The sequence below is a fragment of the Rattus norvegicus genome, chromosome 1 (genome assembly GCF_021556685.1).
Source record: "Rattus norvegicus strain SHRSP/BbbUtx chromosome 1, alternate assembly SHRSP_T2T, whole genome shotgun sequence".
In the NCBI taxonomy this organism is placed as follows: Eukaryota; Metazoa; Chordata; class Mammalia; order Rodentia; family Muridae; genus Rattus; species Rattus norvegicus.
Window position 1 is genome coordinate 133,871,861 of NC_141534.1, and position 25,619 is coordinate 133,897,479.

The window sequence follows — 25,619 nt, forward strand, 5'->3', positions numbered from 1 at the left end:
TGCGTAAGAATTCTGGGTGTTCCAACACAGCAGCAAAAACCATTGCTGCCTTGTGCTGGCAGCTTGGATTTCAACAGGAGGTACCATCCAGAGCTTCAGTTCTACCCCTGCCTTGATTATAACCTCAGAGACATCCGGAGCAGTGAGTCCTGCTTGGCACGGACTAGAAGGCCCTCCTGGGATGGCATTTCTTTCTTTCCTTTCTTTTTTGTTTGTTTCGTTTTTGTTTTTTGAGGCAGGGTTTCTCTATGTAGTCCTGGCTGTCCTGGAATCCACTACGTAGACCAGGCTGGCCTCGAACTCACAGAGATCCGTCTGCCTCTGCCTCCTGAGTGCCAGGATTAAAGGTGTGCACCCCCACCGCCCCGCTCTGGTACCCTTTCTTAAGTCCTGGCCCCTGCAGTGTGCTGGCATTGGTTGGCCTGGTTTCACACCACGGCTGACAGATGAAGAACAGCATCCCAGACACGGCACCACAGAGTGTCAAGGTCAGAGTGCATCCCCATCCTTTACTGTGACGTGTCTGGACCATTTGCCCAAGTATCGAAACACATACCCAAGACCATCCATTTGAAAAAGAGGAGAGGTGTATTTGGGTCACTCTTTTGAAGGTTGAAGTCCATGTTGCTCAGTTCATGGTGACCAGAAAAACAGAGGAAGAGTCAGGAGTCCCACGGTCCCCTTTCAGAGCACACTTCTAGTGACCTAAAGCCTAAAGCCTCCCACTGGCCCCACCTCTTTGAAGGGTTCGATGCCCCTCAGGAGTGCCAAGCTGGCCATCAGCATGTGTACCTCTGGGGGCATTCCAGGCCCCTTCAGCACTCCGTTTTCACATTGAAATTGAAGGTCAGAGAAAAATCCCCCAAATTAAGTGTTAAGTGAAAACCAACTAAAGTTCAGCTTGAGTGGCCATGGGCACAGTCTGCCCGTCTCCGTGAGGTTTTATCCTTGTTGACTTGGCTGGATTTAAAAGCACCTAACAGATACGCCCTGGGACATGTCTATGCCTGAGTGTGGTTGGCTCCCTCCCACACACTAGGGTCCAGACGGAACAGAAAGAGGGAAAGCAGAAAGCCCAGTGCACACCAGCACCCTCCTCCTTCATAACTGAAAACGCAGTGACCGAAGGCCTCACACCCTGTCATCACACCTCCCCACCATGAAGGGACCTCAAGCCCCGTCACCACGCCTTCCCACCATGAGGGACTGTATCCTGCTAAAGTGTGAGCTAAAATAAGTCATCTCTGTGAGGTATTTTGTCAGAACAATAAGAAAAGTAATGAATACACTCTGTGGCAATAATCCCAAACTGCCCACCATCTTGAGTGAGCATAGTATATCAGTTCACCACACTTAGCCCGGTTTCCCATGGCTGTGCATGGCTTGGCCATGCTCTCTGCTGTAGGCATTCTTTGATGGTTGGAGGGATGTAAACATACTAATCACAGTATTTTCTTATTTTAATTATTACTCTGAGTGTGTGTGTGTGTGTGTGTAGAACACAGAAGATGACACAGACCCCCCCAACACAAGGGCATGTATGTGCATCAGATCGCCTGGAGCTGCAGGCAGTTGTGAGCTACCTGATGTCAGTGCCAGGAATCAAACTTGGGTCCTCTGCAAGAATAGCATGCGCTCTTAACCACTGAGCCATTTCTCCAGCTCCCATTTTCTCCGATTTAAAACACCGACAGGGAGATTGTTTTCTTTGAAGAGTTGTATCTTATATTTCATTTGAAAGAATTTTTATTTTTTCGTTTATAGAAGGCCATTTTTATTAAGCAGCTTTTAAATGAACTTTATTACAAGGAAACTGAGCAGCTCTTGGTGCTACAGCAGCTCCTCCGTCAGCCAGGGTTCACAGGCTGCAGGCTAGTGGGCTGGGTGATCAGACAGCAAAGCCTCTCTGCAGCCAAGATCCATGTTCTGGTCTGAGCAGTGGCCAGGAGCTGGACTTGCCAGCTTCCTTGGCACCTCTGTGATACTTTTCACTTCTTAAAACCTCCCCTCCCCGATCCCAACTGCCATCTCCGTAGTCTTTGCTGACTCAAATGACCATAAGCTTTTAAAGGATTTATTTTAAGGATAGGCTCCAGCAACAGTCTCTAGCCCAGTGGATGCAGCATCTAGGGCCCTGGCTTCCACCCAGCACTTCTCAAATTCCCACAAGAAATTGCACTTCTTCATCAATCATCCCTCCCAGCTTGCTGCAAAGTTCCTTGACCTCCTGCTTATCGCTGCAGGAAGGTTTTCTGTCGCTGCTGCCCGTAAACAACTTGTCTCTTCTCTCTGGTGACAGGCACATCTCATCATCCTGAGTAAAGAACCCTCCCCAGAGGATGCTGCAGACTCTGCACTCTCTATTGCCCGGGCTGCCGTTGCTTCTGGGATGCACGACCACCATGGTGAGCACAGACACCTGCAGCACGCGCGCTCACGCGCGCACACACACACACACACACACACACACACACACACACGCAGCTTGGGATGTGTCTCGGGTGGGTGAGACTGTGGCATGGGCCATTGCACTGGAGCTCAGTGGCTGTGTAACCTCCTTGAGCTTTCGTCTCTGCACTCCAGCCCTTTCCCCTCCAGAACGTCACTCTTCATCCAAAACACCATGAAGCGTGGGAGACTCATGCACGGCCAAGAGGGACATCTCTGCTTTCCAAGGCAACGATTGAGCCATTGAGGCGTTCGGTGAACGTGTACATCGGTGTCAGGATTTCAAGCAGAGGCCAGCACTCAATATGCATTTCCTAGTCTCGGCAGGATAGTTAGAGTATGAGATTTGGGGATTCTCTACTTGGTCATCCTGGCATCCTGTGTGTGACAGGAAACACACACTCTAGTGATTGTTTTGTGGCCAAACTAGAGAAGATTGTATCCACTGTGTTTCTCTAGCAACATGGTCCCACATGACAGGCAGCTAATGCTGTCAGTATCTGCCTGTGAAATCTTCAGTTGTTGGCTGATGGCGACTGATGCAAATATGATGAGGGTGAGCACAGCTCTGGTCCCGGAGCCTTGAGATTCTGAAAGGAAGTTGCTGGGCTCATGGTTTTCAGGGATTGGGGATTCAGAGCTTCTCTTATTCTGTTTGCTTTTTCAATCTTTATTATGGTGATACATACATACATACACACACACACACACACACACACACACACACACACACATATATATATGTATATATATATGTATATATATAATGATTTTTTATGGGGTTGCAAACCCTTCAACTCCTTCAGTCCTTTCTCTAACTCCTCTATTGCAGACCCTATTCTCTGTCCAATGGTTGGCTGTGAGCATCTGCCTCTGTATTTGTTAGGTTCTGGCAGAGTCTTTCAGGAGATAGCTGTATCAGGCTCTTGTCAACATATACTTCTTGGCATCCGCAATAGTGTCTGGGTTTGGTGGCTGTATATGGGATGGATCCCCATGTGTGGCAGTCTCTGGATGGCCTTTCCTTCAGTCTTTGCTCCACACTTTGTCTTTGTATTTCCTCCTATGAATTATAATGAATTTTTTTTATCTTTACATTTATGGTTTCATAGTACTTACACACACACGCGCGCGCGCACACACACACACAATACATGATACAAAGTTTTACTCTGTAGCCCAGATTGGCTTGAAGCTCAATCAGGGCAGTTCTCCTATCTAGCCTCCCAAGTACTAGGGTTATAGATGTGAGTCACCATAAGTCCAGGTCTCTGGCTTCAAGTATCGTGAAGACTTTTATCAGATGGTAGGAAGAACTGGCTATGGTGTCTCTGTAAAACTGGAGGTCACACCTTGCTTCCGCAGATTGTTACAGGTACTGAGAGCAGTTTGTGATAATACCAGAACCTACACACAAGTGTCACTGTTGTTGTAGCTGTCATTGCTATTCCCTGAGACATCTGCTCCGCTCTGTCTCCCTTTGTCTCTGTCTTTGTCTCTCAATCTATCGATCTGTACCAAGTGACAAAGTCCAGATGGGCCCAAGGGCTGCTCCTTGCTAGGCCTTTCTGAGCACTTACCAATCAGAGGGCACCTGAAACACCTATCACGTTGGTGACATTAGTGGTTATCTGATGGGAAATTGAGCCACTGGAGCCTTTAGATGAGGACGTCTCCGTGGGTCCTAGGTTAAGACAACTAAAAGGTTCTGAGCCTTTGAAATGGGCAGAGGAAGAAAACGATCCCCTCTGAGAAACTCCCCTAGTGATGGAAGAGGCAGAGGCTGGAACCAGTCCTGCTCAGGGGCTATTCTGGTTCTGAGCCCCACCCAGCACAAGTGAACTCGCTTATTGACTGCATGCACTGAGTAGTGGACAACAGAAATTATGCATGGAGATGGTTTTGTTCCAAAGTTCAAAGTTACACCAGTCTGCTTTGCTCGACATAGAATCAATGACAATCCCATTTGACCAATTTGAGAGGTGTGTGTGTGTGTGTGTGTGTGTGTGTGTGTGTGTGTGTGTGTGTGATCTAGATAGGGAGGGAGGGAGGGAGGAAGAGAGAGGATAGATAGACGATAGATAGATGATAGAAGATAGACAGACTGGAACTGGAAAATATCATCCTGAGTGAGCTAACCCACTCACAGAAAGACATACATGGTATGCACTCATTGATAAGTGGCTATTAGCCCAAATGCTTGAATTACCCTAGATCCCTAGAACAAAGGAAACTCAAGACGGATGATCAAAATGTGAATGCTTCACTCCTTCTTTAAATGAGGAAAAAGAATACCCTTGGCAGGGAAGGGAGAGGCAAAGATTAAAACAGAGACTGAAGGAACACCCATTCAGAGCCTGCCCCACAGGTGGCCCATACATATACAGCCACCCAATTAGACAAGATGGATGAAGCAAAGAAGTGCAGACCGACAGGAGCCGGATGTAGATCGCTCCTGAGAGACACAGCCAGAATACAGCAAATACAGAGGCGAATGCCAGCAGCAAACCACTGAACTGAGAATAGGTCCCCCGTTGAAGGAATCAGAGAAAGAACTGGAAGAGCTTGAAGGTGCTCGAGACCCCAAAAGTACAACAATGTCAAGCAACCAGAGCTTCCAGGGACTAAGCCACTACCTAAAGACTATACATGGACTGACCCTGGACTCTGTCCCCATAGGTAGCAATGAATATCCTAGTAAGAGCACCAGTGGAAGGGGAAGCCCTGGGTCCTGCTAAGACTGAACCCCCAGTGAACTAGACTATGCGGGGAGGGTGGCAATGGGGGGAGGTTTGGGAGGGGAACACCCACAAGGAAGGGGAGGGGGGAGGGTGATGTCTGTCCGGAAACCGGGAAAGGGAATAACACTTGAAATGTATATAAGAAATACTCAAGATAATAAAAAAAAAAAAAGATAGACAGACAGACAGACAGACAGACAGATAGAGTGAATATACACACATATCTATGTTTATATAGTTTTCTAGGATAAGTGCACTTGGGCTTGCCTCTCCCACAGAATGAGAGTGAGAGTAATGCCTACATGATACAGATACGCTGGTGAGAGCTAACTGACTCATACCTGTGTAGGGCACACTGGCCCTGCTTTACCCTGCTCCAGTTTTGGATGAAGATTGTGAGGCAATAGGAAATTTGATTTTTCTAAGCCATTGAGAGTGATGAGGTCTCAGCCCAGAGGATCATCCCCAGACACTCTTTATCATTGGTTTTATATAGAAGGACTGGCCCCACACCTTCCCCCTTTCTACCCTACCCCTGTGCAAGTGTTTGTGGAGTGTGGAGCAGACCTGGGACCTTGGAGGAGTGAGGGAAGCCTAAAGACAAGGGTTATTGAAGAGCCAGCACCCAGCAGCCTGCACAAGTTCTCAGCTCCCCACCTTTAGCCCCACAACCATGGCTGCGTCAAGCATCTCTTGGCCAGCATCCAAAGAGCTCCTGCCCCAGTCAGAACTGAGGTGCATGAGGAGCGCAGAGGCTGGGGCTGGAGACTAGAAGGAGAGAATGACTTCAGGAGCACAGGTAGCAGATGTCTCAGGGAATAGCAATGACAGCTACAACAGCAGTGACGCGCGCGCGTGTGTGTGTGTGTGTGTGTGTGTGTGTGTGTGTGTGTGTGTGTGTGTGTGTTCTCGATACCGTTAACAATCTCCAGAAGCAGGACATGACCTCTAGTTTTACAGAGGCACCATAGCCAGGTCTTCCTACCAGAGTGTTCTGTGAGTCTAGAGAAGCTCCTCTCTGTCTCTGACTCTCTCCGATCTCCCCCCTCCCTCCCTCTCTTCCTCCCCTCTCTCCTCACTGCTCTATACTAAAAGGACAGAGTCCAGATGAGCCCAAGGCTGCTCCTTAACAGGTCCCTCTCAGAATTCAGCACTGGCCAATCAGAGAGAGGACATCTCTCACCTTGGTAATAATAGTAGTAATTTGATGAGAATTTTAATGTAGCTACTGAAGCCTAGTGAGGATGGTGGCAGAGAAGTCCAGTGGGTGGAAAGCCATACCACGCCAGTTGTCCAATAATAATGTGAACCCTGAGCAAATCAGAAATGAGGACCCGTGTGGAGAAGCTCCCAATTATCCCAGCCATCAAAACCTCCCGTTGTCAGAGTCCTTGCTCCCCTGGTGGCAGGTGAAGGCAAGGCTAAACAGTAAGCTGGCCTGGCCAGTGTGTGCCCCAGTTTGTACCTGCAAGTGCTGTGGGGGTGGGGGGTGTAGAGCAGAAGCAGCCTGACTAGAGTCCAGGGATTCACCTTCCCTCTGAAGCAGAAACAGGAGACAACCGCCCAGGCAGGGAGTAGAGCTGGAGACTAAGCAAGCCCATCCCCACATCTGCCTTCTCTCCACTGCCCTTTATATGGAAGAAGTCACCATGGCAAGTCTGTGAGAGACCCAGCCAGGATTGAGGCCTATCCAGGCCTCTACTGCCCCCTGCAGGGGAAAGGAAAGCGGACCACTGGGGAGTCTGGAAGATACAGTCCCCACCCCACCCCTACCCACTGCTCTCACCCAGGGCTTTCTGGCCTGGACTACAGTCATTTCTAGTCCCAAGATTCCCCCCAGAAGCAAACCTGCCCGTCTTTCAGGGTACCAAGGGGCAATCCAGCCTTTGCTCTTTTGTGTTTAAACCTGTGGGTACCTAATAGACTTTCGGTTTTGTTTTTTGTTTGGGGAGAAAAAGGCAATAGATTCTTTAAAAAGCCTAAGTTCCCATGTGAGGATTTCTGTCTCTGGTCTGCTCCTGCACCCTTGCTGGATGTCCATTGAAGGCATTGTCTGCTAGGACGCAACACTGCTGGCCCTGAAGCGTTTCTGGCTCCAGGCTGGAGCCGGTGCCTTTGCACTGTGCCGTCCTGCATTCCTCATACAGACAAAACTGCCCTAGAAGTCTGGGAGGCTTGTGCTTGCCTCAAGATTCCCAATTCAGGCTCGCGGAATGTCACTAACCTGGGCCTGGCCAGCTTCCCAGAGCAGCCATAGACAAACTTGGTATTAACAGCTCTCCCAACCCTGCTAAGTGTCCAGGGCCTTGGCCTTGTGTTTAGAGTGCTTCTCCTTAAGGATATTAAAATGAAATGGACCAAAGCCAAGTACATTACACTGTAAACCTTTGTGCTGCAGGGCCTGCTCAGAGCAGGCAGCCTTGTTTGGAAGTGTCTCCGTGTTGTCCTGGGCACCAGCAGGCTAAGGAGGTCCAGTGGGTCTCAAGACAACAGCGGGAATGGTGTCTGCCTCTCTCTTGGAGCCTGGGTTTCCCCTGTGTGTAACTCCTTGTGCACACATGCACCTATTTCTCAGCTCCCACTAGTCCTAGCCTCTCCTATGTTTTGCACAGGCATAATGAAAAATGTTTATGAAGCCCCCCTCCCTCAAGTAATTACCTGGGCACGTCTCCGTGACCTTCCACAGCCCTCCCTTTTCTCAACCCTTCCCCTGTGCCCTGCTAGCCCTGCTTGCCTTGGGTACATCCGTCCCTCCTCCACACAGTGGCTCCGTGTTATAATGCCCCTTAGACCCCGAGTGTCTTGACAGGCTAGCAGTGAGGTAGCTCCAGGCTGTTGTAACTGTTAGAGCCTGGGGTCTCCTCATGGGTAAGATGGCAGCTGGGAGCACTCGCTGACCGTAGCCTGTACCTTCCCGTGGCCTTCCTCAGCTGCCCCCTTCTCCCCTCCTTCACTCCAGGCTTCTGTAGTGGATCTGTGGTGAGGTATAGTCTGCTGGCAGATACCCCATCCCGCTGTACCCTGTCTGTGTCCCTCCATCCTCGTGTTGCTCTTCTCGATCTCCTTCCCCTCCCCAGCCTTCCCAGGCCCTGGTGCCGTGTGCTCTGAGAGACCCTTCCTTATCCTCACCCCTCTACTCAGGACTCACCAGCCTGCACTTGCCTGCCTGCTCTGAGCCCCTTGCAAGCAAGGGAGAAATGGGTGAGGCCATGAGATGCAAAGGGATGCTCCTTCTGTTTCCGCCAGCACCAGAATAATCCCCTCTCAGAAACTTCTGGAAGTTATCCTCACATCTAGGGAACTGTAGGGCAAGGTCGTTCAGCAGATACAACAGCACGAGGTCTTAGAATGGGGACCACAAACTGTCTCCTGCCTATATCCTCCATCCCAAAAGGTGGCTCACACCACAGACCTCAAACCCTAGTGGCACAGGTTAACCCAGAACGCAAGTAGGGGCTGCTCACTTGGTAGCTCTTGGGGTCAGTGGAAGAACCCAAGTCCTGGGTGGCTGGATCCTCTCCCTCGGGAATGGCCCAGGGTAGAGCAGAGATCTCAGGAACCCTACTTGACCAGTGGCCGCCTTTCCTGAGAGTCCTTTGTGCCATTGCTGGGCAGAATGAAGTGCACAGCCTGACAGCCACTTTCTCAAGGCTTGGGCTGTCTGTTTAGATGCCAGCATGTAAGATTTGTGTCCAGAACTTCTCAGAAAAGCCATGCTATTTATACTTGATGCTTTTGAAAAGGATTTTTAAGGCAGCTCTCTGGAGAACACATGTACTGCCCTAACCTAGGGGATTGGAGGTCTAAGGTTGCAAGATGCCTAACTTTTGCCGGTGTGACCCTGTATGGGATCTAAGCAGCAGAGGGGTGGGAGTGGGGAGTGTGGACAGCTCCAGAGGGTGAAGATGCCGAGGCAAGCAGATCTCATGGCGTCCGAGCCCCTTGTCAAGCCTCGTGAGAATGATCAGCACCTTTATACCCTGCAAGCTTCTTCTGGCCTCTTGCTCAGTATAGCCACCATGCTTTCTGATACATACCTGCCCCCCGAAACATGTATGAACTCCCTTAGATTTTACAGCACGTTTAACAGCTCAGCCACCTACTGCGTGGGATCAGGTGTGTGGAAAAAGTAAGGCATGAGCCCCCAGGCCTCCCCTGGGGACCTTACAGGTGGTTGGGATAGCAGCACCCACTGTAGTCTCAGTAGCTCAGTCTTTGCCCAGCGAGGGTCAAGTTAGATTAGAGACTTCCTGTTTTTAAATTTCCTAGAGTCCTTAAACATCTGCAGTTAGTGTAAAGATTGTCTTTGACACTGTTAGAAGATTGTCACATTGTACATGGAGCCCTCCCACATAAGGAAGCTGTCCTTACCACCCCTCCTCCTGTCTCAGAACAGCCTCAGGAAAATGAACCCTAGGTTAACTAGTATCTATTTTACTTGGAAGCTTCCTGACCTGGGCCAGAGAGATGGCTCAGAAGATAAGAGTGCTTCCCACCAAGCCTTATTATCTGAGTTTGACCGCAAGGACCCGAATGGTGGAAGGGCAGAACCAACTCTTACAAGTTGCCCTGTCACAGATGCACAGCAGCACACATATCCCCATACACATAAATGTGGGTGCGCACTCGTACACAGGCATGTGCACACACATGTGCACACATACACATGTACACATGCACACACGTGTGTACACACATACACACATGTACACACATGTGCACACATATGCACACACATGTATACACACATGTACACACACAAACACACACACGTACATGCATACACATGTGCACACACATGTGCACACACATGTGCACACACATGTGCACACACATGTGCACACACATGTGCACACATGTGCACACACATGTGCACACATATGTGCACACACATGTGCACACACATGTGCACACACACACACACACACACACATTCAGTGCCTTCCTCTGCAGCCCTCTTCTCTGGCTGTCTGAATAGGCTTTGCTTCCCTTTGCCTGTGTATGAAGCTCTTTTTGCAAGTCTATCTGTCTTCCAAGTCCCCTGATGGAGCCCTCTGCAGAGACGGTTAAAGTACCTGTCCACAGTATAGCTCCCTCCCTCCCGCTGCTGGAGCCCGGAGACAACCCAAACACTGTGCTGCTGCGGTAGGAGTGGAAAGAGGTTTATGGTCCTGGCTTACCTCCGCCACCAGGACTCAGATTCCCCAGCTGAGTCACCGGTCCATGTTTCAGAGATGACTTCATCTTTGCCCAGGCTGTCGGAATCGGGTTGCAGAGGATTCTAGAAGTGCTTTTTAAAGTTGAGGGCAGCCACGTGCAAGAACACTGAGCTGCTTGCTGCCTCTGTGAATCATACCCAGCTTCGGAACATAGGAAGATGCCAGGAGGTGGCTTCCCATCCAGCGGCCATGGCTTCCAAACTCTGTAAACTCTCTTGTCCTTTGTTCCAAATGAATCTAGGGTACCTAAACTTCCCCCTCAAGCCCTAAGCTCTCCCTCCCGGCCCCAGAAAACAATCTCTTTCAGATACAACTCCACAAAGACCTGTCATACAACCATGGTTCACAGTCATTTAGGGCCTGGAGAGGTGAGGAAGTAAGTCAGGATCTTGTGATAAAAGGGATTTTTTTTTCCAGATAAAGATGAAATTACTTTAGATTTACAGTCAGGGAGAATGTCACTGTTGATGCCTGAGGTCCCTCTTCCTGCCGTTTGTATGATTCAGGACATTCTGTGAGGCAAGGACCCTGATGTGCCATTGTAGATACAAGTCAGCTTGCCTGTGATACCTGCTGTCAGGGCCATTCTGCTCCCTAGCCTTACTGTTCATTTTCCTTTGTCTAGAGGTCTTCTGGGAACAGACAGGGCGTGCTGGGATCACTGTCACACACCACCGGCCTGCCCATCCAGCCAGTTCTGTTTTACTCTTACAGGATCACGGCACACTCTTTTATTGGTTCACAGTTAGCTAGAAAATTAAAATATCAACTGCCCCCCGCTCCAGAATACCGCAGTCATATTAGACTTTGCTGTTCGTGTTACGCTTTTATCCATAAAATAAACGCCACACTACCTCCAACACTGTCACCAGACCTTCAAAGTCAGAGTTGATACTTGGATTGACAGTTCAGCAATGAGTAAAGATATATAGATAGCAGTTTCCATATGAAAGGACTTTCTTCCATATCGTAGGAGTGCGTAGGTCTGGGAGAGGGTGAGGGGCATCCAGTTCAGTTAATATGGATTCAGCTTCTGGAGGCATGCCCTAGAGACAAAGTGCCACGAACCCTGCTCCTGCCCAGAACCTCAGGAGGGAACCTTGCAGATGAACAGCACCTGGTCCCAGACCTGGGTTTTCTTCAGCCGTGCCCATTAGGAAGACACTTTCCTCTGCGTTTACTTCTTCCCTTCCTAACGATCTCCCTGAAGGAAGGCGTGTGCTTGGATCACGCCTCAGCACCCGGGACTCTCGCTGAGAATTCCAGCCATGTTCTCGAAGCTCTCTCACGGTGCAGGATTGCTTATCCACAAATGATCTGGGGCTTCTGTGTCTTTGGGCCATTCTGTCTGTCCGTTTTCACTGTGTTTCTGTAAACAGTGTCCATCTAAGCTACCAGCTAATTCTGATGCATCTGTTTCTTGGCCAGCATGAGAGAAGCCCCTAGCTACAGCTGTGAAGACAGGAATGTGCTACGTAATAAGTGGAAGCTTCTAATTTCAGTGGCAGTTTTCACAAGTGTGGTGCGCCCGTGTCTGCAGGTGGACAGCCCTAAGGCCTCCACTCATTTCTAGTTGTAGAGCTACTCCACTGCCTTAATCTGCTCAAGCTGCCATGACGGAACACCATAGATTAGGTGATGTAATAATTTCTTTTTCAAAGTCCTGGAGATGAGAAGCCCAAGGTCAATGTACCAGTAGGTTTGATGTCTCATGGTAGCTGCCTCCTGCATAGTCCAGCTCTGTTTAACACTGGCTCTTCATAGAGAAGCGGGTCAAGGCAGCTGACCAGGGTCTGTCTGTATATCTGTCTGTCTGCCTGTCTGTCTCTCTCTCTCTCTTTCTCTCTCTCTCTCTCTCTCTCTCTCTCTCTCTCTCTCTCTCTCACACACACACACACACACACACACACACACACACACATACATACACGTATCATTCAGGAGGGCTCCATCCCCGTGACACCGTTACCTCTAAAAGACTATCACCTTGGAGATTAGAGTCTTAGCATGAATTTAAGGGGGAGGACCCACCATTTAAAACATAATTCTGGCTGTATTTCTTTTCTTTTGTTTGCTCTTTAAAATTTGTTTAATTCCAAACTATTGTAAACTATGTATCTGAACAATATAGACCTTAAAGGTTATATTCCCCACAGTAGTTTCCCTTTGTTGCAGACACATTATAGTTGTGGGGCTAGAGAGAGCGCAGAGGATGAAGTGCGTGCTGGGAAAGCATAAGCAACCAGGCTTAGATCTGCAGCACCCACGTAAGAGCCAGGCGTGGTGGACCTCCAACTATAACCCCAGCAGGATCCCCGGCTCGCCGGCCAGCTAGTCTAGCTGAAAAGGAAAGTTTCCACAAGCAGCGCAAGACCTGGTCTCAATATTCTGGTAATAATAAAGTGGAGAAGGATAGCCCAGTGTCAGCCTCTGCCCTCAGTATACACATGGGTGTGCATACCTCCGAATATGCACACTCAAGTGCATGTACACACACACATAAACACAAAACTGCATTGAAGGGGCTGTTTATTAGCCCCTGGTTCTGAGGTCGGGTGTCTGGCACAGCAAGGCTGATTTCTCTGCCGAGGCTGCAGTCAAGCAGCCGGTCAGCCCTACTGTCATCCACAGCTCGGGTCTTTTTATGATCTCTTTCCCGTTGATATCAGATTTTGGTTTCCTACAGCTACAGCCTTGTTTTCTCGTTGGTCAATCACTCCTCTAGGGCCCTTGTTCATATTGGCAATGGAGACCTTCCTTCCGTCACTCCACCCCCTAATGCTTCTGTGATAGTCAGCCTTCCACTGTGACAAATTCCTGAGAACAGACAGCTTAACAGAAGGAAAGGTTTATTTGATTCATTGTAGCTGTGGGCTTATCCACCCACACTCCAGTTCCCAATATAACGACTCTGAGACTTATTATTTACAAATGTGTAAGCCATAAGCTTGGGCTTGTTCCCCGATGGGTCCGTAAACTAATTAATCTGTCAATTCTATGAGTGTCACATGGCTGGTTACCTCTCTTCAGTTTCATGCATCTGTCTCCTCAGGGTTCTGGGAGAATCTCTTCCTGTGCCTGATTCTATCCCAGAGTTCCTCTCTCCCTACTTGAACTCCCGCCTCCTATTTCCTGCCTCGGCTAATAGGCCATTAGCTTTTTATTGACAGGTGATGCTTCCATACAGTGCTCAAGAGACTCCCTCTATAGCTCATGGTTCAGAAGTCTCCATTTGTGTTGCTTTAGGCCTATGGGGAGGCTGAATGCCAGTGGCAGAAGCACATAGCAGAGAAAGCCACTTACCTCCTAGCAGCCAGAAAGAAAGGAGAGAGAAAAGAAGGGAGCCAGGTGCACACCCTCAGTAGCATGATTTCCTTCAGTTAGATTCTCTCTTAAATGTCTCACTACCTTCTAATAGTTTCACAGTCTGGAAACCAAGCCTTTAGCATGTGAGCCACTGGGAGGCAATCTAGACCCAAACCACAGCAGCTCCCAGGGTCTCTGACTCCTTTTTCTGTCACCAGCTGGAGAAGATTCTCTATGGTCAGAAAAACCCTAGGTGTCTGGCATAGTGGTGCCAGCACTCTAGAGTGCAGAGGCAGGTTGATCTCTGTGAGTTCAAGGACAGCCAGGGCTGTCTCAAAAAACAAATTAATAACAAAAGCCCATGTGATTCAGTGGTGCCCAAGAGATGTCACTTTCTAAAAGCCAGCAGAGACCTGTGATCTCACAGCACACTCAGGACTCTGGCCCAGAGCCACAGGGATGAGTAGCAGTGAAGTCGCCTTTGAAGCACCATGCTGGCCTCTTACCAGCAGCTTCACTCAGCTTCCTACCACAAACCAGCCTCAGGCCCCATCCCCAGTCCTGATCAGCCTGGGAAACCCGGGTGCTGAGTGGATACACTGTTTCTAATAGGTCTGTGGAGTGCTCAGCCACTTTCCCTTGTTTGCCACAGTCTGGCTGTGGCCCTCCTGAGGCCCCTATACTAAAGGCTTGGCCCACAGCCTGTGCTACTACTATTGACCAGTCTCAGAACCTCTCAGCGGTGACGTCGGGAACCCCGGTCCTTCCTGATTCTCCCCACTTCTAGTTACCATGACATGATATTACAGGTTCTCTTAGCCTCGGCAGAGCAGAGGCAACAGTCACTGAGTCATAGACCGACACCTCCGACAACATGAGCAAAACATGGCCTTCCTCACTTTAAGTTGCATTAGATTAGCTCAGGCATTTGGTATAACAAGAGGGCTGTCTATAGTCACAGTTCTGGTTTTTAATTTCATTTTCATTTTCCATGCCTGGGCTCTTCCCTGTCCTGCTTTTATGGTTGTCATTTACTTGAAACTTTTTGTTTTATTAATTTGTGTGTTTAAGGGTTTAGAATGGTTGGGGTTCTTCAGTAGTTTATCAACCAGACTTTTTTTTTTGTCTTTTTTTTCTTTTGGTTCTGTTTTGTTTATTGGTGTGTGTGTGTGTGTGTGTGTGTGTGTCCATGTGTGTCCATGTGTGTGTTTGTGTGTGTATGTGTGTGTATATGTGTGTATGTGTGTGTATATGTGTGTATGTGTTTATGTGTATGTGTGTATGTGTGTATGTATGTGTGTATATATGTGTTTGTGTGTGTGTATGTATATGTGTGTTGTAGAAATATATAACAAGATTACAGTTAGAGTCCATAAAACTGCGTGAGCTGTGAAGAGTGACTGATGTCTAAGCAGAGATAATGCACTCTCACTCAACATGACAATACCCTAATGTGTCCTAATGTGCTCAGGTCTGGGGACAGTTTCTCCTTTCTCACCCCATTAATTTTGCTTTGTATGTCACAAAGAACACTAAAAATAAGGAAAGCAGGTTGCAGTCTCCTTCTGAGACTTAAATAATCTCTGCCAGCACAGGCAGGATAGTGGGCCCCAGAGAGTCCCTTGGACTGACGTCTCTTCTCCAAATGCTCGTGTTTTAAATGTTTCACTGTCACTAACAACATCTTTGCTCCATCTCTGCTTGGGTCTTTCAGCTGTTTTCAAAATTGTTGTTCTATGCTTTTCTCAGATGTGGCCGAGAAGTATTTTCAGGAAAGCATGACTTACCTCAAGGATTCCGAAGGAACAGAAAAAGCCAAGTTCCTTTCGATTCAAGATGAATTTTGCAGTTTTCTGCAAACCATTGGACAAAAAGAAGTAAGTGAGTTTAGATCACAGTTGTCAAGCTATTCACATGGCACGCCAAAGACTTCTTCACTCTGCCAGCATCTACTGAGCACCTACCATGTACAGAGTGTGTCCTAGCCTTGGAGGGACCCAGGTAAATAAATGAGGGAGCCGCTCTGGGCAGCAACCAGATACTTTCTCTTAGAGACAAAACTGTGAGAAAGTAAATGGTCCATCCAACTCTGAATGATCACCACTGAGGCTTAAAAACCGTGAGCACCCAGTGACAGAACCCTTCTCAGGACAGCCTGTGGTGCCTCCAGCTGGGATGCCGTGTGGCAGTCGGTGCAGCCAGCTTTTCCCTTCTCATTCTGAGCACTGAGTGGGATTTTTACATAATGGAAACTACAGAGCACATCGGTTTCAGCTCTCCCTCCCCACTGCTGGCCTGGAACGGCGGCACGCTCGACATCACTTAGAGAAGGGGAGCAGGGCACTTACAGGTGCCAGAGCCTATACCCACTGTGATATAATGCCAAGGAGCATGTGCCCCGCAAACTGTAACAGTTCCAAAGGGAGACCGTAGATACCTCAGAGGCTGAGGGAGAGAGAGAGAGAGGGAGGGAGGGAGAGAGAGAGAGAGAGAGAGAGAGAGAGAGAGAGAGAGAGAGAGAGAGAGAGAAGCGCAGCCCAGCACAGCAAATCTTGGAGATGAAGAAGATGGAAAGTGTCTTTCCTGTGTTGTCTGGAAACTTGCTCCCACAGCGCTCTCCTCATCCACAGCGCTCTCCTCATCCCTAGTTTCTTTTCTGTCAGCTAAGGAACATGACTCTTCTTCTCTACTCACCCGAGTCCGTCAGGCCGGAGTAGATCCAGAGTCACTATAGCAAATAGTGTCTCACTGTTCTTACGAATCGCCCAATCAAAGATAGAGAAGGCCCTGCTAGGGGATCACGTAACAGAGATAGAGGACCATGGCCTTAGATTCCCACCCTGGACGCTATCTCGGTCCTATGGGAACTTTGAAGCTTCCTCACTCACTTCCAGGTTTCCTTAATAGACACCTGGTTTAACCCTTCCCCTCCTGCCAGGCTTCATCTCTTGTCAGGACCACTGTGGCACCTTCTCTTCCCCAGGGGCTTCGTCCTGTCTTGCACTTGTCTGTCTATTCAGTCTAGCGCATCTGATCGATGGACACTCGTTGGCCCTCCAGTGAGTGCAATGCCCTCACGGCAAACCCCACACTTCTAGGCTCACTTTGTTCCTTCCCTAAGCTAATTGCCTGCAATCAAAGCTTTTTTAAAAATCTTAAGGCAGGTGTGGGTTTACACAATCGTGTGTGTACAGGTGCATGGGCACACATGTGGAGACCAGAGGACAAGCTGTAGATGCCATCCTCAGGAAGCCCAGACACATCCTTTATGACAGGGTATTGCAACTCACCAAGTAGGCTAGACTGGCTGACCAGCAAGCCCCGGGGATCCATTTCTCTTTGCCTCCCTAGTTCTGTGATTACAGGTGCCTGCTGCCACACCCAGCATTTTTATGTGGGTTCCACGGACTGAACTCAGACCCTCGTGCTTGAAAGTACAAAGACTGAGCCATCTCTCCAGCCCATACTGACTTTTTCTAAAACACACACGTGCACACACACATGCACACACTCATGCACACACACACATACACATCTTTATAGCTGGTCTCTTCTTTTATTTCCTCCTGGAAGGCCCTCCCTGCGTCATTCCAGGCTAGTGTAATATGCCCTCCAGCTCTCTGCTTTCACACCCTTGCCCACATTGGACTCTTCTGAGTCCTCCTTACAGAATCCCATTGGTGAAGTCAGGTATATGTAGTGTAAATTTACATGGATATTTAATGTTGTTCGTAGAACCAAGCTGAGTTCTTGCTCACGATAGATAGTGAACAGATTTGGAATGGATGCTTGGTTGTGGGCCAGCTGACTCTAACTCCCACAACTCATGTCTCATGAGTTCCCATCCTTCCTGTCTGACTACAGAGGCAGCTGACGCCCAGTGTCACTGATAACATGTCTCATTGACTTTGCCCAAGTCACAGAAACCGGGAGTCTCGATTAAAAGATGTGCCTCACTCTCTCAGACTGCCCTTGGAAATCGTAGCAACCTGACTCCTTCCTTCCAGAACTATTTCCAGCCCTTATATGTCCTTGCAAGGATACAAAAGCTGCCCCTTCCTTAGGTGCATGAAACAAATCCGGGTACCTTGTTGAGAGACCCAAGCTCTCCTTCTCCTGCTGGGCGCCCCTGCAGTGAAACAGACTGCCCAGCCATACATGATGGCTTCGTGCTCCTTACCCAGGCTGGCAGCCCTGTCACCAGGGAATGTAGCAGAAGTGTCACCAAGTAGGCTAGGCTGGCTGACCCAAGGAGCCTGACACAAATGAGGATGGGGTTGCACCTAGACCATCCCAGATGTGATTACGGCCTATCCACAAGCTAGCTTGCACTAGCAGCAAGGCAGGCTCTAGAAGGAAATTATTTTTATAGTAAACAGTAAGTAAAGGCCACTCTGCTGCAGACTGAGATATTCTGGGAGAAGATCCAGACATTTGTCCCTGACAGAAGCTAATCAACCTAGTCTCCCTCTTCTCCCTACATGCCATGTTATCTCCTCAATCGCCCCTACATAGGCTGCGTGCTTCTCCTGGGCATTCCAGAGCCCATAACCTTTTCTCTTCTAAGTCCCAATAGTTCTTGGTTCTCTCCATTAAGTTTTTCCTGTCTGTTTTCCTCTGTCATCAGAATGTGCCTTCTGATACACAACCTTATCTCTAGTTTTCCTAGTCAGACTGAAACAGCACTAAAGGCTTCATTCAGGGAAAGAATCTGGAGCCTGTCTCACTGCCATTGATTGGGTTCCCAAAGCTCCACAGTCAAATCCCATGGAGAAGCCACCTCACCCAACTCTCGCACCCATCTAAGGCCTCGCACACAGGTGTCAGGAGCAGGGGCACAGGCCGGTCCGCATGGAGACCCCCATCCCTCATGCGCTCTCACAGACCATACTTGGCCAGTTACACTGAATTGACTTCTGCTCATCGCCACGTTTAAGGAACTGGCCTGGGGTTGGGGATTTAGCTCAGTGGTAGAGCGCTTGCCTAGGAAGAGCAAGGCCCTGGGTTCGGTCCCCAGCTCCGAAAAAAAAGAACCAAAAAAAAAGTTTTTTTTTCTAAGGAACTGGCCCCAGTTCCTGACTCATGTTCCTGCTGACAAATGGGGCCATGTTCTTCATTCACGCCTCTCTGCCTGTCTGTGGCACAGGTCAGCACATGCCCCCAGGGCTGTGCAACGCAAAGGCCTTTCTTCCGTGCTGCCTTAATTGGGCTATTGAACTGAGCATTTGTGTTGTGCAGTCATAATCATGTTGTTATTGACCGTGGGGTTTTGTTTTGTTTTGTCTTTAGAGACTGTTTTCATGTAGAGGATCTGGGGAGACTTTCGGGACCTGTTGGAACTTCACAGACTTCCCCCTCTGTATCTTGGTATCTGCAAAAATCAATATCAGGAAATACTGTTTTCTGACCAACATACATTTTTCTATTCCGTGTTGGCATAAACAAATAGGACAAAGCAAACAAAATGGTTTATCATGCCCCGAGGAGTGTTTACTTTTGGCTTCCTAAGCCTTCTCTGAGAACAGAAAGTCCGGAAGCATGACCCACAAGTGCAGCCCCATCTTCTCATGTCTGAGAACAACAGTGTGGAGGGAGACGAGTGTGCACCTAAAAAGGCCGGGGGAGCAGGTCCCAGCCCCAGCAATGACGAGCCCTGCAGGAACAAAGAGGGTCTCTGCTGCTGCTCCGGCCTCCTCCTGGGTCAGATGGTGGAGGCTGTATGTATCTAAAGAACAAGTCAGATCACACATAAAGTGAGTCCATGAAAACATCAGGGCTCCATGCAGGCTAGCTCTGCTCTTGCCGCTCAATGGAACCGGTTCTAGTGAGAGCTGTCGCTGCCGTGTCCTTGCTGCTTTCTTCCTTCATGTTTTGTACTTTCCCTCCCCGAGTATGTCCTTACTTCCTCCTATCTAACCAGAGGACAGTGGCCCATTCTTAAGAACACTTTTCTCTGAGATGTCAAATGTGTATCAACTTCATGACTTTTCCTGAGAGGGGCACAGCTCTTACTTCAATCCCTGAACTTTTGTAAAGATTGCTTTCTTTTTTTTTTTTAATAATTCCTTTTTTCTATGTACATTGGCGTTTTGCCTTGCATGTAAGTCTATGTGAAGGTGTCGGATCCCCTAGAACTGAAGTGACAGATGGTTGTGAGCTGCCATGTAGGGGCTGGGAACTGAACCCCAGTCCCCAGAAGAGCAGAGTGCTTTTACCCGCTGAGCCGTCTCTCCAGCCCCTTATTTCTATCTTTGTATGTGTACAAGTGTTTGCCTCATGTGTATCTGTGTATCACTTGCACGCCTGATGCTGGCAGAGGCCTGAGCAGGGCAATGGATCCCCGGGAAGTGGAGTTACAAAGCTTGCAAGCTACCTGCGGGTGCTGAACCTGGGTCCTCAGCAGCAGCAGCGAGTGCCTTTAAGCACTGAGCAATCCTCTGAACTTTTAACCGCACCACCAAATTTCGTCCTTTTCTCAGAGAGCGGCCATGATCCTGAGAGAGTCCCTGGAAGCAAAAATAGGAGTGTTCGGTGACTTCAGTCCTGAGGTGGCAGAAACATACCGGATCCTGGGCAGGGCAGACCTGGCTCAGGGAAACAACAACGGAGCGCACATGAAGCTAAAGAAGGTAAATAAAGTGGGGGCCAGCACTGACGTGAAGCACAGCTCCCCTCACTCTCATGTCAAGCTCTTCCCTCCACCGCACTTTCAAGTGACAATCTATAATGGCTTATTTAGGTAAAACGGCATTACTTTTGTGGTAGATTTAAGCTCACATTTTGGGAGACAAGAGAGTTCCTTTAAAGTACATTCAAAAAGTGAATTATCAGTCATGTTTGATCATGCAAATATTTAAAAGTTTTTTCACAGCGTGGCTTACTAAGTCTTTCTTTCTTGTTACTGTGGTCTCCCTGCCTGCCTAGTTCATGGAGGGATTCTTTTGTGCTTGTTTCCTTCTGCTCGTCCTTTGAACCTGGAGTTTATTTTATGTAGACGGTATAAGGTCTCACGTTATCTTTCTCAAAAATACCTCCCTGTAGGAGGGATGTACTGAGCACAGGCTTGGCTGGGACCATTTCACATAGAGCCCGTCACTACTCCAGTCACAGGCTTAGGACGACGTACGCTAAATCCCCATGTGCACTTGGGTTTGTCTCTTGATTTCTGTCTGTTCTGCTAATCTCTATTAAGTGTTAATAAATCACATTTTTAGTTATGGGGATTCTGTGGAATGATTTAATGTGAGATAAATACAAGACAGCCCTCAGGGCTTTTAGTCTAAAACATCAGTGTTTCCTGGATACTTGATTGTTTTTATTAAAGTATTTATAAGTAAATTCTGGGAAAACTGACTTCCTGGTGTTGTTGAGTCTTTCTACCCATGGGCAAAGGCTGCCGTCCTGTCTGCTCATGTCTGCTTCGTGTCTCTCATACACACTGAAAAGCGTTCCATCTCTAGGTCGTGTGCATTTCCGTGCATTTTATTATTACTATTACTTATTCTTGTGTATCTAAGGATTATTGGGATTCATGCTTTTATAATCTCTCTAACTAGCTTAGGTTTTTTATTGCTTGGATTAATTTGAACATTGAGTCTCTTGTTTTTCTAGACATACTAGAGTATCATCTACAAATAGACATAGTTTTACTTTATATTTTCAGCTCTGTGACCAATTCCTTTATCCAGGTGCTTCGGCTCACATGTGCAGCACAATGCTGACGGCAGAGGATGTGATGGGGTCCCTTGCCTTCTTCCCAGTCTTCTGGGAACAGCTCCAGAGCCTCTTCATTTAAGAGCTGTTAACTTCAGGCCAGGTTCCTTTAATCTCCGCACTCAGGAGGCAGAGACAGGCAGATCTCTGAGTCTGAAGCCAGCCTGATCTACAGAGAGAGTTCCAGGACAGCCAGGGGTATCCAGAGAAACCCGTATCAAACAGACAAACAAAAAAGAGATGCTGACTTGAATACTAAGGTTTATATACTTTTATCATGCTAAGGTTTCTGGTTTCATGAGTCTTTCCAGAGTTAGAAATAGACATTGATTTTCTTCAAAGTCTTTGTTTTCAGCATGAGCGGGATGGTCACATAGTTCCCTGAGATTCACGTCATATAGTATGCGGTACGGTTATTAAACCACCCTTGCCTTCCTGGGATGAATCCTGCCCTTGACCACATTGGATTGGCTTTTTGCAAATGTCGTTTCTGAATCTAACTTTTACTATCATAATAGAATCCAGAGACAGAGGAATTTATAAAAATAGAAATTTCTTTCTCATGCCTTTGGGAAATCCAAAGTCGAGAGAGAGGCTTATCTGACGCTGGCCTGTTTGTTTTGTTTGCTCAAAGGCAAAACACAGGAGGGGAAGAAAGGAAGGGGAAAGAAAACTAATGCGGACTGGATTTGGTCTTTTCAATGAATTTACTCCCAAAATAATAGCACTGACCCATTCATGAAGGTAGACCCTTCTCGGGACTCCCTTCCCAACCCTGTTGCTCTGGGAATTAAAATTTCAACACATCGCTTCTCAAGGGAAATTCTCAAATCATAGTAGCAATGAGGTCTATTGGTGATTGTTTATTTCAGGGCTTTGGCACTGATATCTGTAGGTTATACTTAAGCACCAATATTGCATTTGCTTCAAAATATTAGGAGATTCATCTCTGTTTTTCATACACCAAAATGCATGGTGTCCAAAAAAGGCATATCTCTTAGGAAACCCTCTGGGCTGGTACTTTTGTTGTGGAAAAATTCCTTTAATTTCTTCTCTGTTCTAGGAAAAGTGGGCTATTATATTAAAGCTTTCTATTGGTAATTGAATCATTTTGGTTAATAATACTTTCTAAGTAGTTACCTGATTTACATATTTTTATTTATATGTATAAAGTTTGCAAAATAACCCTGAACTTTTTAAATTTCCAGTTTTGGCAGTTGTCTTCCATCATAGGTTTAGAGCAGGTTGATGTGGCCAGGGGTGGACGAGCTATTTCTCATCTTCCGGGCAGACTTGCAGATTACATTGTCCGCAGGGGAGGGCCTGGGCTCTGCGTGTTAGGTCAGTCTCGTCGGAACTCCGCTGTTCAGCAAAGCTCAGCTCTTTCCTTTGTCCCGTGTTGGGCAGGTGCAGGCCTCCATGCTTTTGCATCCTGGTCACTGTCCAGTCATCTCTGAAGTGGGGCCAGGGCCTGGAGATCTGTCTGTGCTCTCCTCAAGTCCTGCCCTGGCTGACACTGCAGCTCAATGTCAAGAAAATTTCAGGTCACATCATCCCAAAACACAGAGTGGAAGGTGACTTTTCTGCCTCTGGTTTGGACTCATTAACCGTCAGTCCTGACAGCAGTGGCTCTGATGTGCTGAAGCTCTTTGGCCATCTGCCAGCCTCCGAGACAAGTGAGAGCTTGTATGGATGCTGTGCATGCTATGGTAGGGGCAGTTCTCATCCCACAGTTGCTCTCATCTGAGGACAGGACTGGCTGCCCCGCTGACAGCAGGACACAGACGGGGACTTTAAACATGCCTTTCTTGCCCACTGCCCTGAGTTTCTCACTGGGCTTTGGAAGCCAGCAGCTTTCTAAGAGCGATTAGCTGCCTGTTTGTCTTGTTTCTATCACAGGAGCCTCGTAGACTCCAACAAGTGTGGCTTTTCCAGATGTACCCTCCTGTGTTAAATGGTCCAGATGTGGACCCAAGGTCATGCTAAACAGGAAGTCTCCGGAAACAAAGCAGACTCCCTGTTGAATTTCGGAAATAGAAAAGCGAGTTACTGATCTTTTAAAGGCATCTGCCTGCAGGGGAATATTGGAGAGCTCTGTGGACTCCAAATGAGAATTTCCACAGCACAAACTCATGTCCATTGACAACATAGAGACCTGTTTTGAACTAGGACGGCACCATTGTTCTCATTCTCACCCAGGTGGAAGGCTGCAGAAAGAGTTCCCGATGGCAGATTCCTAGGTCAGCAACAACTTGGGAATGCATCAGGCCCAAGTACAGAATGAAGTTCATTTGGGGCCCAGCCTCAATCTGACCTTTCTGGAGACTATCCCTGTCAGGGTTATTTCACTGTGCCACAGCTGTCAGCCTTACACATTTCTGTCCAGTGATAACAGTCCCCAAACCCACTATATAATGAATCTTTTAAAGGAACAAGCTGGAGCACAGTTAGTTTTATAAGCTACAGACAAGTCAGTACTCACAGAGTCTTCCGCAGCCCTTCATCAACACTGGAGAGCAAGCCATGCTGTCCCTGGGCTTCCCACAGACAGATACTCAGACCTTCCCAGATGCCGTTTCCTGGGCAGCTTGTGTGCCCACACTGCACAGATCTGCCTGTGTTTGCTCCTCCATGGCCTACAAAATCTACTTTCCTTTTATGCTGTCTGGATCATTCTGTTCTCGTTGTTGCCCTTGGATGTGCCAGGAAATACAGAGCCAAATTTAGAGTCCCTAAGGGGCCTCCACATCAGAAATCTCATTTCCACGGGTAGATCCTGTTTTTCTACGCTCCTGGCTTTGCTAATTGTCTCATTGAGTCACTGTGGGGATGGGGCTGTGGACCTTGTACAAAGAAAGGAAGGTTAGAGTTAGGGAAAATAGCTCAGGGGTAAAGAGTGCTTGCCCAAAAGCAGGAGGATCAGAGTTCAGATCTCCAAACTAATGCAAGCTGGGCATGGTAGTGTGTAACTCCAGTTCTCCTATGGGGAGATGGAGGCAGGGCTAGGAAAGTACCTGGGAGCCCCTGGGTCAGCCAGCCTGGACCATGAAACATAGGCAAGAGACCCTGTCTCCAAACAGTGGAAGATGAGGGCCAGCTCCTCAGATTGTCTCTAACCTGAGTGCACACACCCTGGCACACACGTGCCTGCACTCACTATGCGTGCTTACATACACACAAACACACACACACACACACACACACACACACACACACACACACACACACACTATTTTTTAAAGAGAGAGGGAGGTCATAACAGTGTTGGTTTCCCTTCAGCTCCACTCCCCAGTGGAGGATGGATGTTGAGCTTCAAGCTCTTTGAAGACTGGCTGACAGGAAAACAGGAACTGATGTTCTAAGGGATCGAGGTCATTCATCCTTAGCTTGCTGTGGCCAAAACATGGGGTCTCCTTGTCTATGGGAGACTCGAGGAGATGAGAACTCCAGGTCTGCAGGAGAGATCTCTGCCTCAGACCCCTGGCAGCCCAGCCTCTGTGTGTGTTGTTCCCTAGGAGAGAGAATACCGGACCCGGACGTCTGCTCACCTACCTGCATTCCTTCCCCAGATGCTCGGACCATCGCTGCAGCTCACAGATGCCCAGTGCCTTAGGCGCTCCACTAACATAAAGCTTTGCAGGGGATGGGCAGGCATAGAGAGGCCAGATCCCCAGCCATGCAAACTGAGTGTCACCTTGAACAGGCTAAGAGGGCAACTTGCTGGCAGTGGCAGATGTCAGTGGCACAAGGTCCAGAAGAACCCACCAAGATTTCTGAGTCCCACGCCAACAGGGAAGAAGGCAGTTCACAGGCTCAGAGTATGCGTGGCCTGGCTTTCCACACTGGAGCCGCACAGTCTGGCTGCATGTGGGGCTGTGGTGTGCAGCCGAGTCTACACGGGTAGTGAGTCCTGCTGATACCGTGTTTTCTAAATATCTGTGCTGTGGTTGGCCTGGCGAAAGTTGATGGTAGCTTGCTCCAAGACAGTGGCCGGGGGCAGAGCAAAGTCACAGGGGAGTCAAGGGATATCGACAGAGACATAGAAGCCACAGCACTTGACAACCCGGAGATGAGGAGAGGAAATGACAAGGATAGCATCCCACACTGTGCCTACCACCAGAGATGGCTTCCTCCCTCCCAGCCTCCTCATGTACATTTGCAAGTGGTTGCCAGGCAGGTACATGTACCTCAT

General features: G+C 48.4%; 1 protein-coding gene and 2 long non-coding RNA genes across 31 annotated transcripts in view; 1 reads left to right on the forward strand and 2 right to left on the reverse strand.

Annotated features, from left to right (window-relative positions):
• Positions 1–25,619, forward strand: part of Ttc23 (tetratricopeptide repeat domain 23) — an 84,878-nt gene that overhangs the window by 49,761 nt on the left and 9,498 nt on the right. For all 28 annotated transcript variants that reach the window (XM_087557198.1, XM_087557112.1, XM_087557218.1 and 25 more), the window contains 3 exons: positions 2,300–2,405; positions 15,464–15,591; positions 20,194–20,343. In XM_087557198.1, coding sequence (XP_087413324.1) covers positions 2,300–2,405; positions 15,464–15,591; positions 20,194–20,343 — 384 coding nt within the window. The remainder of the gene's footprint in view (positions 1–2,299; positions 2,406–15,463; positions 15,592–20,193; positions 20,344–25,619) is intronic.
• On the reverse strand, positions 1,744–15,571 carry LOC147996839 (uncharacterized). Of its 2 annotated transcripts, none has more exons than XR_015651682.1 (2): positions 15,502–15,571; positions 1,744–3,511 (listed from the first exon to the last, which is right to left on the reverse strand). It is a non-coding gene; the product is annotated as an uncharacterized LOC147996839 (long non-coding RNA). The 2 variants fall into 2 exon arrangements; XR_015651680.1 differs by lacking the exon at positions 15,502–15,571 and adding an exon at positions 6,655–6,796.
• Positions 19,180–24,074, reverse strand: LOC120099844 (uncharacterized). Its single transcript, XR_015651671.1, has 3 exons — positions 23,910–24,074; positions 20,088–20,220; positions 19,180–19,439 (listed from the first exon to the last, which is right to left on the reverse strand). It is a non-coding gene; the product is annotated as an uncharacterized LOC120099844 (long non-coding RNA).